At 40.5% G+C, this 20,853-nt stretch overlaps 1 protein-coding gene across 2 annotated transcripts in view; it reads right to left on the reverse strand.

The window, feature by feature from the left end:
- Positions 1-325: 325 nt before the first annotated feature.
- Positions 326-20,853, reverse strand: part of LOC145346696 (tyrosine-protein kinase Yes) — an 82,914-nt gene continuing 62,386 nt past the window's right edge. For both annotated transcript variants that reach the window (XM_080194303.1, XM_080194304.1), the window contains 6 exons: positions 19,604-19,759; positions 16,998-17,177; positions 14,812-14,888; positions 11,949-12,102; positions 11,726-11,857; positions 326-1,905 (listed from right to left, as the gene is read on the reverse strand). In XM_080194303.1, coding sequence (XP_080050429.1) covers positions 1,697-1,905; positions 11,726-11,857; positions 11,949-12,102; positions 14,812-14,888; positions 16,998-17,177; positions 19,604-19,759 — 908 coding nt within the window. In that variant the 3' untranslated portion in view covers positions 326-1,696. The remainder of the gene's footprint in view (positions 1,906-11,725; positions 11,858-11,948; positions 12,103-14,811; positions 14,889-16,997; positions 17,178-19,603; positions 19,760-20,853) is intronic.

The raw sequence follows: 20,853 nt of genomic DNA on the forward strand, positions 1-20,853 counted from the left end.
CATCTGCATGCCAGACCTCAGACTCCCAAAACGTGCTTTATTGTGATCATCGACATAGGTGGTGATGCCCAGGGGGGCAGAGAAAGTGCTTCAAGAACACCCCCAAACCTCCTTAAGTGAAACATCATCACCGATACCTGAGAATTTCTGGCCTAAGACTGCTTGAAGTGGAGGAAAAACATCAGGGAAGGAGCTGAATACCTTGAGTTTCATTGTCATAGAATCCCCTACAGCGAAGAAGGCAGCCATTCAGCCCACTGAGTCTGAACCAACTCTTTGAAAGTGGATCTTTCCCGGACCTAACGAAAAGGGGTTAAAATGTGAATTGCCTAAAATGAAGCCATCTTTCTCCAAGTGAAGCATTAATTAAGGTGACACAAATTAGTGTTTATTGACTGTACAAATGCTATTACAGGAATGATTCAGTTTACTAATTAAACAAAATGACATTACCAGAGAACATTTCTGGCAGTGCTGGAGTTCTGATATTCGTACAGAAAAGACAACCAAACTTGCTTATTTTCAATGTTACAAAAATCATAGAATCTGTCATTTCATAGAGACTTTTAAAACTGCTATCACAAAATAAATTGGAGGAGAAAAAAATGTACAAATGATGGCACTGATTAGGGTCTGTAGAACAATTTCTACAGCTAGAGCAAGTCCTGTAAACATTTGAAAGTTAGAATTCATTATCTGGAAATGCTGTTGCTCATTTTCAGGGCATTGTGCTTCACAATGATAAGATCATGACTAAGTTTCAGCATTCCTTCCCACAGTAGACAAAAAATCTGGCAGCTGCAGTTCACACATCATTGACACATCTAGCTTGGTCACTATCACAATTGCAGCAGTACCACGCCATTAATTATTGCTCGATATGTCTGGATCTGCAAGTTAGGATTATTTTGTTCATGATTTCTGATTTTCAGCATGTGTTTCTTTAGTAGAAATAAGCTATATCCTTAAATATCAAACCTTTTACAGTCACTAATGGACATTTGTTCATTCTGGTATCAACTATTCCTAACAAAAAAAAATCAAAAAGCACCCCATACCTACCTCCATGAAGCTAATTGTACATGATTTCAAGTTTAAAATAATTGTAGTTTAGTTTATAAACAATGTTACAAAACATTAGTTTCAATGAAATCCAAGCAAACTATGTATAAAAAATCTCATGCTGCATTTCCAGTTACATCAGTAGAAATATTGAACACAGTGCAATACTCACACATACGACCAAATTATTGAGGTCTCCCAATAAATCAAGATTAACTCTTGCACTCATTCTACATTTAACAGACCCTTTCAAATTTAGACTAAGTCAGATTGTTATATCAATACTCTAAAAAGTTAAAGACTTATTCCTCTCCAAAAATACAGAACTTTAGTTAATACCTAGGTTAGAATTTTATAAGATTGTATAAGTCTTCACATTTCAAAACATGGGCCTTGATGTTCCTACACCATATTTAACCTAAAAATGATTAGTGTTCACAAAAATTCCTTTAATACCCTGATGTGGAATGGCAAAAGGATGAAAAGTGTTCAGTTCATGAAAAAAGTGGTTCTGTGCAACCGCGCAGTAACATTCCAGATTGTTATATCAATGTTGGTTTAATATTGGATAGCAAGACACCATTTTGGAGTCCTTTAGTTTTGCAGACCAACAGCTTACTGCAGTTGACTTGATTTATAGATTATCTCCAGGTTGGTACTGGGGCTCTGTAGCAGTAAAATAGTCTTCTAGGAAGGACTGTGTATATTCAAATGTTGGCCTTTCATCTGGGTCTTTTTTCCAACACTGTTTCATGAGCTCATGAAGAGACTCTGGACATCCATGAGGGCAAGGCATTCTGTAGCCCCGTTCCACTTGCTCTAGAACCTCCCTGTTCACCATACCTAAGAAGTAGATTTGAATAATTAGCAAATAACATTTTTCTTTAAATAAAAGATTTCCCATTCTTTATCCAAAATGAAAAACCAGTCCAATTTTACTGCAGTGATGACAAACTTGCACTGTGAATCCATTAAACAGAAAATAAATTCAATAACAGATTTTACGTAGAACTCTTAAAAGATACCAAAGAATGCCATTTTGAGTGTCTCGTTTGGTCTTAAAACCCCAAAACTATTTTTAGCTATGCATTTCTATAAGCAAGACAATTGTTAGAGATCATAATTTCAACTATCTAATACAACAAAGTATTTATTTTACACCTTTTCTCAGCAGTCCACATTTTGGACTTACAACAAAATGCAAATGCAGTAAATTTGCCCAATTTTATTTTCTGAAAAGGCTAAATGGACTCTTTTCTCAATCGTGAGTCCCAGACTTCCTTCTCTTAGTTTGTAGTGTTACTTTACATTGTACTACACACTTCTGTATTGGCCTACAGATTTTCTAAAAGACTTGAGTTCATAAATGTAAGCTGATGCTTCAGTATAGACTGGGAAGCTCCTACGACACGGTCCCAATCATAAGACCACATTATAGTTGAGACCGCATTAAAGTGATGTTTATAAAGAGGCGCGTGCACATGCATGTAAAGCAGTACAAGTTGATGATCTGGATACCTCAAAATTTGAAGCTCTTGACTATTTCCACTTCATCACCATTGTTATAGATAGCGGCATGTCTGCCATTACATTTCCTCAAGTTGGTGACTATCTCCTTTGTTTTTTCTCCCCCCATAGAATCCCTACAGTGCACAAGGAGGCTATTCAGCCCATCGAGTCTGGAGCAACATCAATCCCACCCCAGACCCTATCCCAACAATTTCACACACTTACCCGGTCAATCCTTCTAACCTACACATCCCAGGACACTAAGGGACAATTTAGCATGGCCAATCAACCTAATCTGCACATCTTTGGACCGTGGGAGGAAACCGTAACACCTGGAGGAAACCCACGCAGACAAATCTGGGAAGAACGTGCAACCTCTACATAGACAGTGACCCAAGTCGGCAATCAAACTCTAGTCCCTGCAGCTATGAGGCAGTAGTGTTAACCACTGTGCCATCCTAAATTTTTTCTCAAATTGAGGGAGAAATTATTGTCATCATACCATTTCACCAGATTCTCTGTCTCTTTCCTCCACTCCGTCTGGTCATTGTTTGAGATCGGACCACTATGGTGGTTTCATCAGCAAACTTGAAAATGGAGTTAGAGCAGTATTTGGCCACGCCATCATAAGTACATAAGGAGTATGGGGCTGAGGACACAGCTTTGCAGGGCACCCGTGTGGAGGATAACCGTGGAGGACGTGCCGTTGCCTATCCTTACTGATTGCAGTGGGGTGGTGAAATCAATAATTTAAAACTGTTCACATTTATTCCTTGTCTCTGCCTTTGTCAGGTGTAACATGTTTTGAAATTGTGTCACATCTGCAGCACTTGATTTTTTGTTAGTTTCTAACCATATCAACAATTCATCTATATAGTGGATCACTGTATGGAACGAAGACACTGGCTTTGAGTCAGCGATGTCATCATCATCATCATCTTCAGCTGGCTAGACCTTGAGCTCGGATCTTTCACACTGGCCAAAATTTAATCTTACTGGCAGCTGCTTGCATGTTGATACTGAGCTATGCGTTAATGCTGGCAGTAATTAGTTCTATTCTAAGTACAAACCTGTATTGTTATGGTGAGACCAGTCTGTAAATTGATGAAGTCATCCAGGTTGTGATGCCCAATGAGTATTAGCCTGGTTGTGATTTCTGATGATGGTAGTAGTGTGGCTTGGTAAATTTTCTATTGAACAGAGTCAGCTTATGCAGAGTAGTTATGATGCAACAAAAGTGATATCATTTCTTACAGCATCCTTTCCTATGGTTTGAGTTCCAATTCTGGACTGGTATCCATTGGGAAATGACATTGTGTGTGAATTATACTATGAATGGCAGAACCCTTAGGAATATTAACATCCAGAAGGATCTGGGCGGACAGGTTCACAGTTCCCTACAAGTGGCAACACGGGTAGCCAGGGTGATTAAGGAGGCATGTTTATTGGGGCACTGAGTACAGGAGCTGACAAATCATTTTGCAACTACATAAAATCCTTGGTTAGACTGTATTTGGAGTATTGTAAGCAGGTCTGGTCACCACGCTATCAAGACGTGGAAACTTTGGAGAGTGCAAAGAAGGTTCACCAGGATATTGCTTAGTCTCGAGGGTGTTAGTTATGAGGAGAGCTTGAATAGACTGGGATTGTTTTCACTTGAAATATGGAGGCTGAATTAAAGTTAATTTATTAGTCACAAATGCCTTACATTGACAATGCAATCAAGTTACTGTAAAAATCCCCTAGTTGCCACAATCCAGCACCTGTTCAGGTAGACTAAGTGAGAATTTAGCATGGCCATGTCTTTTGGACTGTGGGAAGAGACTGGAGTACCCAGAGGAAACCCACGCAGACATGGGGAGAATATGCAGACAGTGACCCAAGCCGGGAATCGAACCTGGGTTCCTGGTGTTGAGAGGCAGCAGTGCTAATCACTGTGCCATCCTGAAAGGTCTGATAGAGATCTACAAAACTACCAGGTCTCCTTCTATGAGAGGCATAGACAGGGTGGATAGTCAGAGGCTTTTTCCCAGGGTGGAAGTGTCAATTACAAGGTGGCACAGGTTCAAGGCAAGAGGGGGAAAGTTTAAAGGAGATGTGCGAGGGAGGTTTATCATACAAAGAATGGTGGGTGTCTGGAACATATTGCCAGAGGTGGTGGTGGAAGCAGGTACATTAGCAACAGAAGATGCATCTAGATGGGTACATGAATAGCGAGGGAATAGAGGGCTATGGTCCGAGTAAGGACAGAAGTTTTTTATTTAATTTAGTTAGGGCATCAGGATCAGCATGGGCTTGGAGATCCGAAGGGCCTGCTCCGGTGCTGTACTTTTCATTGTTTTTTGACAATGGATTGTAAAACTGATCTCACATAACTATTAAATGTTAGAGCCACTCTTGATAAATATTTGGGAAAAAGGATTAGTCTGCTTAAGTCACAGAATCTGGTAAAAATCCCAGTCATGGATAATTTTAATCATACTTTGGGACAAGATACAAGTTAATCAAGCCATCAAAAAACTAGGAAAGAGCACCTCATGGAGTATAAAACCTTTCTGCCTCTGAGGGTGCAACCAACTTTAATATTTTGTTTCTACATATTTTGCTCATTTTCTTTTCCTGTACACCATGGTTTAAGTGGTAAAGAATATGGTTATTCCTGATTGGTGGCACCCCAATCTTTTGGCTTATGGGACAGCTGGGGGAGGAGTGGAAAGAGGAAAACAAAAAGGTGAGACTGGAAGTTTTGGCACATTTATGCACACACTAAGCTTTTAATGGCACTTTTCCATGAATCTGCTGTTAATAATACTTGAGTCATTACCAGAGATCCTGACTGGACAGCATGCAGTGGTAACTGTCTTATTTTGGAAATAAATATTTTAAATATTCATTCATTGAACAGCGGTAACATTGGAATGAAGAGTTGGCATTGTACCTGGCAGGTGTACGCTGGAGAACAGATTGGAACAGTCAGCTAACGGAAAAGGCAAATATAGTGCTAAAATATGAAGAAAAACCCCATCTCAGGCCATTGTTTTTTAATTATGCTTCAAAATCATGAAGCCACGGAATCCATAAAAAGAGTATAGATTTAATTTTGACAAGCCAAAACAAAAGTGAGTGACAGCATTGCTGAATGTTAAAACTTCCACAAACCAAAACAACAACTCCAGCTAAAAACACTATTGCATTTGTTGCACGTGTTTTAAATTAGGTCAACCGAATTATTTAAATATGCATTGTGGATAGGTGATGCCTTGGGCAAACATGTAACCATAAAGGACCATTGTAAAAACACTGAGACACAGCCACTAAAGCTAAATAAGTGAATCCACGTAATTAAAAAAAGTCAATAGCTTTTAAAATTCTCACCAATCAGATGGATCTGTCCATGGTAGTGTCAGAATGACTACCATACAATCCTTGTGGAGGCAAAGACTCAACTTCATATTGAGGATACCCTCCATTGTGTTGTGTGCAACTGCCACTGTTCTAAATGAAAGGGATCTCGAACAGCTCAAGCTTGGGCATCCATGAGATGCTGTGGACCATCAGTGGCAGAATTATACTCAACCACAATGGGTAATCATGGCCTGACATATCACCCTCTCTCCTATTACCACCAAGCCAGGGGATCAACCTTGGTTCAATGAAGAGTGCAGGAGGACATTCCAAGAGCAACACCAGGCATACCTAAGAATGAAGTGCCACTGTGTACAGTTCTGGTCACCATATTATAGCAAGGATATTATTAAACTAGAAGCAATCCTCAGCCAGAAGTGCCAAGTGAATGATCTATCTCAGCCTCCTCCAGAGGTCCGCAGCATCACAGATATCAGTCTTCAGCTTTTTTGATTCACTCCATGTGATATCAAGAAATTGCTGAAGACACTGGGTGCTACAAAGGCTATGGGCCTTGAAAATACTCTGGTAATAATACTTATGCTGCAGAACTTGCCGTGCCCCTAACCAAGCTGCTCCATACAGCTACAGCACATGCATCTACCCAGCAATGGGGAACGTTGCCCAGGGATGTCCTGTATGTAAGGAGCAGGGCAAATCAAACTCGGCCAATTACCGTTTCATCAGTCTACTCTCGATCATCAGTAAAGTGATGAAACTCCCCAACAGAACTATGGGTACTACCTACACCTTAGGTATTGAGGTGGTTTAAGGCAGCAGTTCACCATCTCCTTCTCAAGGGAAATTAGGGATAGACAATAAATGCTGATTTAGCCAGTGACACCTACATCCTACAAATGAATTTAAGAATAGCTTTAAAGTGTGGTAGAAGCAACAGCCAAAAGTGATAGGACGAATTCTAATAGGGAAGGTTAAAACAGGTTGGTGGCAGTATGGTGCAGCAGCACGGGCATTGATCCCCTTGCTTAATGGCTGAAGTGGACACACTGCTTCAGGTGAATGTGAAGACTGTGAATCCCGTTCAGAACTCAATAACATCCCAAGAGGATAACAGTGCACCACAGCTGTCAGGAATAGGTGATATACCCATTTCTAATATTAGAAGGATAAGAACTAGGAGCAGAAGTAGGTAATTCAGCACCGAGCCTACTCCGCCATTTAATACGTTTCATAGCTGATCTCATCTCAACCTCAACTACACTTAACTGCCCGTTCACCCTAGCTCTTCAAACCCCTAACTAATTAAAAATCTACCCAACTCTTCCTTAAATTTACTCAAAATGCTGGATCCACAATGCTCAGGGGTAGTGAATTCCACAGACTTACGACCCTTTGACAGAAATAATTTCACCTCTTCTCGGTTTTGAACATGCTACCCCTTATTCTAAAACCAAGACTCTTGCTATTGATTGCCCAACCAAGAGGAAAAATCCTCTCCACATCCACTTTGTCAATTCCTCTTACTTAATGCAACTACATCTGTCCTCAAATAAGGGGAACAAAACTGCATACAATATTCTAAGTGTGGTCTCATCAATGCTTTGTACAGGAGCAGCAACACTTCACTATTTCTATATTCTATTCCTTTAGCAATGAATGCCAAAATTCCATTTGCCTTCCTTATTACCTGTCAAAAATACTAATTTTCTGCGATTCATACACGAGAACACCCAGACCTCTCTGCACCATAGCATCACAAAGTTTCTTGCCATTTAGACAGTAATTTGCCTTTGCATCTTTGTGCTCATAGAAACTTTTGCAGTCCGTTCTTATACTTAGTGCTAGTTTTCTTTCATAACGTACAATTGTTCTTTTTATCGCTTTTTTTTAGTGATCACTTGCTGATCTTTAAAAGCTTCCCAATCTTCCAGTGTGCCACTGGCCTTTGCAACATGGTATGCCTTTGTTTTTGTCTTTATGGTATCCTTAGCTACCTTACTTAACTATAGAAGTCTTTCTCCCCCTCTTACCAACTTTCCTTCTCTCTGGAATTTGTGATGACTTGAATGTCTCCTTATATATGTCGCAGATCATCAACTGTCTTACCTTGTAGTCTTCCTGCCCAGTCCACAAGGGCTAAATCTGTCCTCATGCCTATGTAATTTCCTATGTTTAAATCCTGAATGCTAGTGTGGGACTCCAGTTTCTTGTCCTCAAAAGGAATTTGAAATTCTAGCATGGTATAATCTCTCTTCCCTAGATGATCCTGAACAGATATTTAATTAATCCCCCCTCAAGATTGGTGGAACGGCAAATTGCGCGGAGGGTGTGGAGAGTCTGCAGAAGGATCTAGATAGGCTGGGCGAATGGGCCAGGAAATGGCAAATAGAATTTAATGATGGCAAATAGAATTTAATGTTGGCAAGTGCGAGGTGGTCCACTTTGGTAGGAATAATGGTAGGAAGGACTATTACTTACGTGGCGAAAAACTGCAGCAGGCGACGGTGCAGAGGGACCTCGGGGTCCTTGTGCATGAGTCGCAAAAACCCAGCTTGCAGGTGCAGCAGGTGGTCAGGAAGGCTAATGGGATGCTGGCCTTCATAGCAAGGGGGATTGAATATAAAAGTAGGGAGGTCTTGCTGCGGCTGTATAGGGCATTGGTGAGGCCGCAGCTGGAGTACTGTGTGCAGTTTTGGTCGCCGTACTTACGCAAGGATATTTTGGCCTTGGAGGGAGTGCAGAGGAGGTTTACTAGGCTGATGCCGGAGTTGAGGGGGTTGAGTTATGAGGAGAGGCTGAATAAACTAGGCTTGTACTCGTTAGAGTTTAGAAGAATGAGGGGAGATCTCATTGAGACATATAAGATGATGAATGGGATGGATAGGATAGAGGTGGAGGGACTCCTCCCGCTCAGAAAGGACAGTAGGACTAGGGGGCACAGCCTCAAGATAAAGGGGGGGCAGTTTAGAACGGAGTTGAGGAGGAACTTCTTCACTCAAAGGGTGGTGAATCTCTGGAATTCTCTGCCCATTGAGGTGGTGGAGGCTGCCTCGCTAAATATTTTTAAGACGCGGGTTGATGGGTTTTTGATAAGCGAGGGGATTAAGGGTTATGGGGAGAGGGCGGGAATGTGGAACTGAGCCATGACAGATCAGCCATGATCTTATTGAATGGCGGGGCAGGCTCGAAGGGCTAGATGGCCTACTCCTGCTCCTATTTCTTATGTTCTTATTATACAACACCAAATCCAGAATAACCCATTCTCTGGTTGGTTCCACAAAATATTGCTCCCAAAAAAAATCCCTAACACATTCAATGAACTCTTCCTTGAAGCCACTCTTGCTAATTTGATTATTCCAGTCCATATGCATGTTAAAATCACCCATGAGTATTGTTGTACATTTCTTGCAAGTCCTCAGTATTTCTTAAAACCATGTGCCACTGCGGAACTACTGTTTGGAGACCTATAGGTTATTCCCACCAGGGCTCTCTTTCCCTTGCTATTTCTTATTTCCATCCAGAGTGATTCTATATCTTGGACTCCAGTTTCTATATCATTTCTTACTACAGCACTGATTGCTGCCTTCACTAAAAAAGCTATACCACTTCCTTTTCTTTCTCTCCTATCCTTCAAAAATACTGAGTACCCTTGAACATTCAATTTCCAAACCTGGTTTCCTTGCATCTACGTTTCATTAACTGCCACTAAAGCATACCCACTTTTCTCAACTTGTGGATGTTAACTCAATTTTATTCTGAATACATTGTACATTCAAATACAAAGCCTTTAAATTCATTTTATTATCCAGTTTCCCTCTTGTTTGGTCCTTTGTGCAATATGACTTTCATGAGATTTGACACTGCCTTTTGCGTTCTGTTGACGCTCAGATTCATCACTAACCTGTACAACTATCATTAACTTGTACTCCTACTTTCTTTAACTTTGACTTCCTAATTTTCCATGCAACTGAGCCCTCAGCCCCACTCTTTAGTTTAAAGCCCTCTCTACTTCTCTAGTTATACGGTCCAGGAGAACACTGATCCCAACATTGTTCAGACGTAGACTATCCCAATGGTACAGCCCCCACTTGCCCTAGTATTGATGCCAGTGCCCCACAAACTGAAACCCACTTCTCCCCAGTCTTTGGGCCACGTATTCACCTCTCTAATTTTTCTGTACTCTTTGCCAATTTTCATGTGGCTCAGGTAATAATGCAGAGATTCTAACCTTGAGATTCTGTTTTCTAATTTAGTGCTTATTTCCTCAAACTGCCTATACAGAATCTCTGTTCTTGTTCTACGTATGTCAATGACACCTATATGGACCATGGAATCCTCCTCGTCCCACAAGTTCCAGCCTAGAGCAGGTGTCCCGAATGAACCTTGGCACTGGGCAGGCAAGTCAGCCTTTGAGATTCTCAATTCTGCCAACACAGAAAAGTGTCTATTCCCTTGACTATAATATCCCAAATTATGACTACATTTTCTCCCTCAACTTGAATGGCTCCCTGAACCACTGAGCCATGGTCATTGTGATCACCCTCCCTACAGTCCTGCTTTCATCCACATAGGGAGCAAGAATCTCAAACCTGCTGGACAAAGACAGGGCTGAGGTGCCTGCAGTGCTCTCTTTTGGATCCCTCTCTCTGCTTCACTTGCAGTCACACCCTCCTGGCCATTGACAGAATATAGGCAGTTAATCTTACTGCCTCATGAAACAGCAGTCAGGTAACACTCCCTCTCCCTGATGTGTCACAATATCTGAAGCTCAGACTAGAGCTCACTGATTCTGGGCCGAAGTCCCTCAAGCAACCAACACTGCCGCAGATATGGGCGCTGTGAACCACAATATACTAGCACCATATGGAAGAAATTGGGCATTAAGCAATCTGGCAAGGCAGAGCAACAGTTACATGCAAATACCCCATGATATAATGCCACAAAATATTGTCTATCGATCAGTCGTATTTTCAGTTTGCCACGAGAATCCTTCACACGATTTTACAGTTGCGTCTTTGCATTGCCTGCAAGGCATACAGTCAAAATGCAATGTCCAATTGACATCATTACATGCATATCAAAGCTATGAATGAACCTTTCCATTTTTCAACACCTGCGAGAAGCTCATGTTAGGCTCAGGGCAGTTGTAAGCTTGCATTTTAGGAAAAGCGCCAATGTGGTGACATCCAGTAGAAGGGAAAGGAAACGCAAGCAGCAACCACACTGACACATTATTCACCTGTTCTATTTATGCAGGGGCAGCATATTAGTTCCTTTGCAGAAATGAACGATTTACATGCGCAACTGTAGAATGCAGTAGAGGTCTTGCAAACTGGTTGCAAATGTTCCTACCACAGATGGGAAAGTTCTGCTCTCCAGACCCAGAGCAAGTTGAAGCAGCTGTCTCATCAGTAGCAGTCGTTGCTTCAAGTCTAGATCAACTCATTTTAACGCAAATCCTGCAGAATTATGCTAGATATTAATTTGTATATTTCTACATCAATTCTGGGAGCTTAATAAAACCTAAGACATAAAATACACAAGCATTTCTGTTTACTAAATACAGAAAATTGACTTACAGGTCAGAAAGAAAGTGGTGTAGAGTATACTACTCCAATTATGCACTGCCTGATTTGGGAACACACCTACTCTCCTAGTGTACAGGACTTGGACATCAGCACTCAAGTTACATCTCTCAAAACCAACTTCCCTCCATTAAATGAAACATCTGAACATTTTAGCATTTTATTGGAAGACCGATCAGTTAATAATTTTGCCTTTTGTTTACCTGGATATGGCACTCTTCCCTTAGTAACGAGCTCTATCAACAGAATTCCAAAAGACCACACATCAGATTTGATTGTAAATCGCCCATATAAAGCAGCTTCTGGAGCTGTCCATTTGATAGGAAATTTGGCTCCTAAATAAGAGGAACATAATTACTGATGGGACCAATATAGCTTTATAAACTTGTGCATGCTTCAAACAAAGATGGAATTACCAATCTTTACCTTGTCTTGCTGTGTATTCATTGTCTTCAATCAATCGTGCCAAACCAAAGTCTGCAATTTTACATACGAGATTGTCACCTACAAGGATATTGGCTGCCCTCAGGTCTCTATGGATGTAGTTCATTCGTTCAATATATGCCATGCCATCAGCAATCTTAGTGAACACAAAAGTTTGCATTTTAGCAGGTATTTCACAATTTATCAATATCAAGTAAATTATACAAATTCAGCATTTGTTGTTAGAATAGCACTTATTTTTTACTTTACTATCAAGTAGAAATATAGAACATAGGGAAGGAGGCGGCCATTTGGCCTTTCGAGCCTGCTCCTGCATTCATTACAGTCATTTCTACTTCATCCCCATTGACATAGACAGGGGCATATCCTCCACTACGCTTCCTGAAGTCAATTGCTATATCCATTGTTTTGTTGACATTGAGGAAAGAGATTTTTGTCGCACCAGTTCACCAAATTCTCTCTATCCTGTACACCATTTCATTATTGTTTGAGATCTGACCCACTGCGGTGGCATTATCAGCCAACTTGGAAAGTGATTTGGAGGGATCTTTGGCCACAGTCATAGGTGGATAAAGGCATAATAAGGGGCTGAGGACACAGCTTTGTGGGCACTAGTGTTGAGGGTGATCATGGAGGTGTTGTTGTTGCCCATCCTTACTGATTGCGGTCTGTGGATTAGGAAGTCTAGGATCCAGTCACAGAGGGAGGTGCTGTGGCCAGGCCACGGAATTTGGAGATGAATTTTGTAGGAATAATAGCGCTGAAGGCCGAACTGTAGTCAGTAAATAGGTGTCTTCGTATTCTAGGTGTTCCAGGGTTCAGTGTATGGCTAGGGAGATGGCATCTGCTGTGGATCTATTGTGACGATAGGCGAACTGAAGTGGATCCAGGCAATCTGGGAGGCCGGAATTGATTTAGACTATGACTAACTTTTCGAAGCACTTCATAATGATAGGTGGTAGAGCCAGCAGATGATAGTCATTAAGGCATGCTACCTCACTTTTCTTTGGTACTGGGATGATGGTCGTCTTCTCAAAGCAGAAAGGGACCTCAGATTTTTGTAAAGAGGGGTTGAAGATATCAATAAATACCCCTGCCAGCTGGTCCGTGCAAGGGCCTGAGTGCTCGTCCACGTACCGCATCCAAGTCAGTCACTTTGTGGGTTGATCTTCAAGACTGCTCTGATGCCTGCAATGGTGACTTCAGATACAGGTTCATCCGAGGCTTCCGGGGTGGAGAATGTGCTCTCGCTGACCTCTGGTGCAAAACGGACATTGAATGCATTGAGCTTATCGGGGAGGGGTACTTGGGGGCTGATGATTTTCTGTTCCTTCATCTTGTAGCCTATTACGCCTTGAAGACCTTGCATAGTCGGTGGGAATCCATGTGGCTAGCCTGGGACTCTAGCTTGGTCTGATACTGTCTTTTGGCATCTTTGATGGATCTCCATGGCTTTCTTGTATAGGTGATATCCGCATCACGGCTACCATCGACACCGCAAACTGCCAGCTCCAAGTAGAGAGGATCTCCAGATCGCATACATCGACAACGACTTCTTTCTTGTATAGGTCAATGTCACCTGACTTGAACGCCTTAGACCCGGACTGCAGTAGGTATCCTTGTTCATCCATGGTTTCTGGTTGTGAAACACACGGATTTGCTTCTTCGGATGTCACGGGGTGATAGTTCTATCCTGTCCTGTTGGAAATGATCATTCCCTAGCACTTGTGTGTGTGAATGTTATTTGCCACTTGTCAGCCCAAGTGTGGATATTGTCCTGGTCTTGCTGCACTTGGATACAGACTGCTTCTGTATCATGAATAATACTGAACACTGGGCAGTCATCAGCGAACATCCTCACTTCTGACCTTATGATGAAGGAAGATAGCTGGGTCTAGGACATCACTGTGGAACACCTGCTGTGGAGTCCTGAAACTGAGAAGATGGACTTCCAATCACCATCATTTTCCTTTGTGCCAGATATGACTCCAACTGACAGAGGGTTTTTCCCCCCTCATTTAAAATGACTCCAGTTTTATCAGAGCTCTTTGATGCCATACTTAGTCAAATGCTGAATTTATGTCAAGGGCAGTCACTCACTCTGTCATTCAGCTCTTTCGTCCATGTTTGAACCAAGGCTACAATGAAGTCAGGAGCTGAGTGATCCTTGTAGCTGTGATGCAAATAACAGTAAATCACAGCAACATGCACATGTAGACTGCACATGTGCAGTGTATGGACCTTTGCACTGCATGCATTCTTCAACGACAAGAGGAAATACTTATATTGTTTCTGAAGAATTTAAGGTACAGTATGTTATTAATCTTTTGCAACCAGGTGCATGAACGCTGTTTAAATGCAAGTGTGAACCTGTGGCTTTCCGCAGTTTGATAAACTGCGTGAACTTGAAGCATGGAAACAAGTCTGCAAAAGGAGGCACTTTTGTATCTCTTAAGCATCGTGGTTTTTTTACTGTGAGTTTTTACATTGATAACACCTGGTTGTTACATTTTTAATTACAGATGAGTGAACAGGAGTTGACGGTCCTTTCAGCAGTACTTACAACATATTACTGCAAAAGTATTTTTTAACTAATTTATAATTTCAAAGTGGCCTGTTTACTTATAGGTAACAATTCTGTCAGATGGGAAATTCATTTATTAGGCACAGAATAAGCCCCAACAAAGTCAGACAAAACTCTCTTGCCGTCTTACACCTATATACTTGACAAAAAGACAATCACTGAAGTTTTGCATGTTCAGTTAAATTTCAATTTCATGCATGCTTCTACACTTAAACGATGTTAAATTTGTTTCAATATGTTTTCTCTAATAGACAACCTTACCTGCGCTGCCATATCAACAAGCTGAGGAAGTTTCAGAACTTTCCCATCACCTTCTTTTACAAAATCCAATAAGCTTCCTGTATCAATAAAAGTTCATCTTCAGTTAATTTTTTTTTACCAATTTCGTTCATTCTTTTTTGAATTAAGTGAACAGGAATACAGCCACTTTATTTACTTTGACAAGTGCTGCTCCCCAACTACTTACAATCTATATTAATTACTTGGATATAGGGATAGAAGGTACTATAGCCACATTTACAAATGGATATGGATAGGTTAGGTGAGTGGGCCAAAATGTGGTAGGTAGAATTTAACGTGGATAAGTGTGACGTTATCCATTTTGGTCAGAAAAATGGGAAGGTAACTTAACTAAATGGAGAGATACTTTGGTGTGCTTCAGTGCAGAAGGATCTGGGTATCCTTGTGCATGACTTTCTGAAAAGGAAAGCAAATGTAAATTTGGAACTTACAGCTCAAGAAATAGAATATAATATGAGGGAGTGTTGCCGCAACTATACAAGGCATTGGTGAGACTGTACCTGGAGTAATGTGTACAGTTTTGGCCTACTTACTTGAGGAAGGATGTAGTGGGGATTACAGGCAGTTCAGAGGAGGTTCACTAAATTGATATGACAGGTGTTTGTCTTATAAAGAGATTGAGCAGTTTAGGCCAGTTTAGATGAATGAAAGATCTAATTGATGGGTGTATGATAAGAAGTATTGATATAGTAGACATAGAGCAAAAGCTTCCTCTTGTGGGGCAGTGTAGGACAAGTGACTATAGTTTTATAATAAGAGGTAGCAGATTTAAAACAGAGATGAGAAAAAAACGTCTTCCCTCAAAGGGTTGTGAATCTGTGGAATTCATTACCCCAGAGTACTGTGGATGCCTGGCTATTGAGTAAATAGACAGATTTTTAATTAGTAATGCTTCAAGGGTTATGGAGAATGGGCAGGAAAGTAGAGTTGCGGCTGAGACAAGATCAACAATCATCATCTTGAATGGCAGAGCAGGCTTGAGGGGTTGAATCGCCAACTCCTACTTATGTTTGTATCACTGGATGAAACAGAAGCAGCATATTGATACAATGAAATGAGTTAGCTGATAGTACAATAATGCTGGTTGAGTTTTATCAACAGCGTTGCTGGAGTCACACTTAACATGCACAACAAACATCTTAAGAAAGCTGCACTTTTCTTACAGCTGATCAAACAAAAACATTTGTTTAATGTATATTTGTTCAGTTTACCAGCTGAGAATCTGCTTTCTTCAAAGTTACACTTCAGTGGACTCAGAACAATATATTTTACTCTGACAAAGAGTCATCCTGACTCAAAACATTGGCTCTCTCTCTGCAGATACTGTCGGACCTGAGATTTTCCAGCATTTTCTGTTTTTGTTTGGAATATATTTTACTTTGTTAGTGAAATCCACATTTGATTACTCTAAACTTAGCAGAATGAGTTGCTTTTCACATAACCATTGATACATGATTTGATGAAGCTAATCTATGAATTTGATGTTCTCAACTCAGTGAGCCATGGCAAAGCACAAAGAGTACCAAATAACCAATTTTACATTGAGGTGATTTAGCTTGGTGCTGGAAAGCTAAATCACCGATGCTAATTCAGTATTTGCACAGCTTTATCCTGTGCAACGCTTGCACATAAAGCAAGCTTCTTGCAATTTCTCGCTTCTATTTCATCACCTACCTGTAGTTTCCTCCTCTTCAAAGTGATATTAATTGATTGGTCCATTGTCAGATATGCCATCTTTTGATCACTCCCCAATTCCCAATTGTAATTCATTTTTCAACCAACACCACTATAAATGGAATACTTGATATCCTTAGGACATGAAGTCTTGTAAATGCTCATTTTTCCTTTTCTGAATATTTGTTACAAGTTCACTTCAATTCCCTACTTGGGCGTCAACTGCATAAATATTTTATTTCCGGCTATTTCAGATTCCATTAATCTAAAAACCTGTTTCTTCCTTCTCAGTAACAGGAAGAGAATACTTTTAAAATATTTAAAATGATAGTAAGAACATACAAGGAACAAAAAGAATGCTCTTTACACAAGTGTCTTTGGTGTTCAATTGGAATTCACTTCGAAGTTACGTGCATCTACTTATATATACACACTACATCAGGTATACAACAATCATTTAGAGATAACCTAACCTTTTGCCATGTATTCTGTTACAATGTAAATCGGCTCTTCTGAGACAACAGCATATAATGGTACAAGTTTATCATGACGCAATTTCTTCATAATTTGAGCCTCTTGCAAAAAAGCTTCAGGAGACATGGTACCCGGTTTTAGTGTTTTAATCGCCACTTTTGTTGTTCCATTCCAAGTTCCTGAAAAATGAAAATGGGGATAACATAATCAAGTGAAAGCATCTACACAATTCATAAGCACTAACTTAGAGTAGGTGTACTGTATCTGAAGAAGTTAACAGACAGTTCTCTCTGCAGGAACAGAACTATAATCTGACATCTCGACCATCATCTGTACAAGAATATTTACACAGCTTTAGCCTAGGTAAAAAGCAGTTTCTTTACTGCTCAAGAGACAGGTTAAGGAACTCCCTATTCGTCAAAAGCCATTTGCTTCATGAGGCCCGCTGCTACCTCATGCCAAGCTGAAAGCACCAACCTCAGCAGCCCACTGAATCGTGAAATGCAAATGTGAACAGTGACGAGGTCACCCTCTTCTAGCCTCGTCATACCTCTTTCAGTGGTTAGTTGTAACTCCTCTACCCAAGTCTGCCATCGATTTCTTTGATTTGAAGGGCTTTGGGAATTAAGGTGAATGCTGTCAAGTCTCTTTACTGTAATACCGAGTAATAGACAGGCCTGTTAATCCCAGCTATTAGTGCACTTATCTGCAGACCCAGTCCTCAACCAGAAAATTATAGGTTCACTCCTACACGTGACCTGTTGCTCCCCCCTTCAGATGTTAATTGTGATGATTGTGGCGTAACGGGTAGGAATATATGTAGTTTTTTTCTGTTTAAACAAAATTTTTAAAGATTTAGCTTTGTTTTGCGGGCTGGTAGTATGTCTGGAAAACATTTAGCTCAGATGCTAGGAGAATAGCATAATTGCTAGTTTTAGCCATGTAGTATGGACTTAGGATGGAGCTTTTTGTTAATCGATGAAGATTCCCCTTGGGATTTTTGATTAAGTTGATTGACAGGGTCATGTCATAACGTGTTAATGGGAAGAGCTAGGTTTGTCGGAGATAAAACAGCTTTTCAATTCTGGCTTGGGTTTGCTTGAAGACAGAGTTACGTAAGCCATTCTGAAACTCATTTTCTCTCTCTGAAAGCTTCAAGACTGTCTACACTCATTGTTGCACTCACTGACTACATTTAAAGTGACACTATGTCCAAGGGGAATGTTGCTTATTTGGAACTGAAACAGTGATAAGTTAAAAGTTAGTTGTTTTCTTTCATTTTTAAATATTGTTCAATTGCTAATAGCTAAGCTGCTTCATTTATTATATTTAAACCGTATTATTAGATAAAGCTTGCTTTACTATAAAAGATCCCTAATTTGTCAGTGGACTTACTCCTGGAATGAAGCATCTTATCCTCACATTAATGCTGAAATAGAAAAATTGTTGGGGTCTAGTCGGGCATCCTAATATAAAAGAAGAACAAAGAAAATTACAGCACAGGAATAGGCTCTTCAGCCCTCCAAGCCTGCACCGACTATGCTGCCCAACTTAACTAAAACCCCCTACCCTTCCAGGGATGATATCCCTCTATTCCCATCCTATTCATGTACTTGTCAAGATGCCCCTTAAAAGTCACTACGGCATCCGTTTCCACTACCTCCCCCGGTAACGAGTTCCAGGCACCCACTACTGTGTAAAAACTCTGCCTCGTACATCTCCTTTAAACCTTGTGCCTCGCACCTTAAATTTATGCCCCCTAGTAACTGACACTTCCACAATGGGAAAAAGCTTCTGATTATCCACTCTGACAATGTTTCTCATAATCTTGTAGACTTCTATCAGGTCTCCCCTCAACCTCCATTGCTCCAGTGAGAACAAACCAAGTTTCTCCAACCTCTCCTCATACCAGACAATATCCTGGTAAATCTTTTCTGTACCACTGCAAAGCTTCCACATCCTTCTGGTAGTGCGGCGACCAGAATTGAACACTATATTCCAAGTGCGGCCTAACTAAGGTTCTATAAAACTACAACATGACTGCCAATTTTTAAACTGAATACCCCGGCTGACAAAGGCAAGCATGCCGTATGCCTTCTTGACTACCTTCTCCACCTGTATTGCCACTTCCAGTGATCTGTGTACCTGTACATCCAGATCCCTCTGCTTATCGATATTCTTAAGTGTTCTGCCTTTTACTGTAACTTGGGGTTTTGGTTCAGTATCTTAACACAATCCACTCTAAGGTCTGCCTTTAGAAGCTTCACTATAGCAGTACAATCTGTCATCATATTTCTCCTTTTTTATTGTTATTGGCCTAAATCTGCTAAATTGTTCTCTACTCCAGTGAAATCAGCATGAAATAAAATGGGGATTTAGATTGCAAAATTGTTGAAGAAACAAGTAAGCATTGGTCTGTAGGAGGAGTTCTTGCATTGTTACAGCTGATCATAACAATCTTGTACAACCAGGTGAGATTAAGAATTTTTTTAAAGCTGTATAAAGAATGACCATTTGGAAATAGGATTTGTATAACTGATACCAGTCAAGTGTCTATAATTCACAGGCTGCATTGCATTTTTTTTTAAGGAGCCAAAATACTTACCCATCCAGACTTCACCAAAACAGCCTTGGCCAAGTTTAATTTCCAGGCGCAAGGAATCCCGAGGAATCTCCCATGCATCTTTAGCCAGTCCCTGGGTTTGTGGTTTTACAGTAGGGCACACAGTAGTTAATCTATGGCATAAACCATCTGCATGATCTAAAGAAATAGAAAAATAAAATTCCACAAATTTTGAAAAGTAAAATACACATTGAAAGGATATAATAGAGGGAATGTACAAGGAAACATAATATTACAGCATAGTCAAGAACCCCCATGTATCCAACACATACTCTTTTCCACCTTCTTACGTCAAGAAAAAGATATAAAAATCTGAGATCACATACCACCCAACTCAAGAATAGCTTGTTACCTGCTGCCATCAGACTTCTGAATGGACTTACCTTATATTAAGTTGATCTTTCTCTATACCCTAGCTATGAGTACAACATTATATGCTGCACTCTCTCCTTTCCTTCTCCCCGATATACTTGATAAACGGTATGCTTTGTCTGTATACCATGCAAGAAACAATACTTTGCATGGTACCCCATTAAATGTGACAATAATTCAAATAAACCCCCACCACCCCCCCCCCCACAAAAAAGGAGGTGCAAAATGGAAGTGGGAAGGGAAAGAGTTGAGGGGCGGAGCGAGTGCATGTGCAGAGCTAAGTTTGTCCACAAGTCTCGTTCACTTCCACCATCATGGTTTTCATTCATCCCACACACACCTTCATGTACTCTCATCTCAGGCACAGAGCACCGCGACTGGGAGTGAACCAGGCAAACACATATTGCCATATTCTATTTCACTCTAATACTCATTTGTATCTATTACTCATTGTTTTTATATTTCTAAGTAATTTATTTTACTACTACATTTAAAAAAATTTGTAACACTGCAGCAAATTTTCTTACTGAAATTTGCTCAGCGTTGCCTTGTGAGGAATATTTAGAAATATGTCCCTACCCCCACCTCTCCCCAAGCAAAAAGGTTGGACAACCCTGCCTAACAACTAATGAAGTATTTCCTGAAATGCAGACACTGTTGGAACAGAAGAAACACAGCAGCTAATTTTCGCTTGGCAAGCCCTCACAAACATCTATGTAATAATGACCAGACAATTTGTTTTTCTAACGTTGGCTCAGGTATAAATATAGGCCAGAACACCAGGAATCACTCTGCTACTTTTCTTCAAAATATTGCCATGAAATCTTTTATATCTGCCCCATGCAAGCACAGTTTGATGT

The sequence above is a fragment of the Carcharhinus amblyrhynchos genome, chromosome 8 (assembly GCF_965287045.1).
Source record: "Carcharhinus amblyrhynchos chromosome 8, sCarAmb.v2.hapA, whole genome shotgun sequence".
NCBI classification, from domain to species: Eukaryota; Metazoa; Chordata; class Chondrichthyes; order Carcharhiniformes; family Carcharhinidae; genus Carcharhinus; species Carcharhinus amblyrhynchos.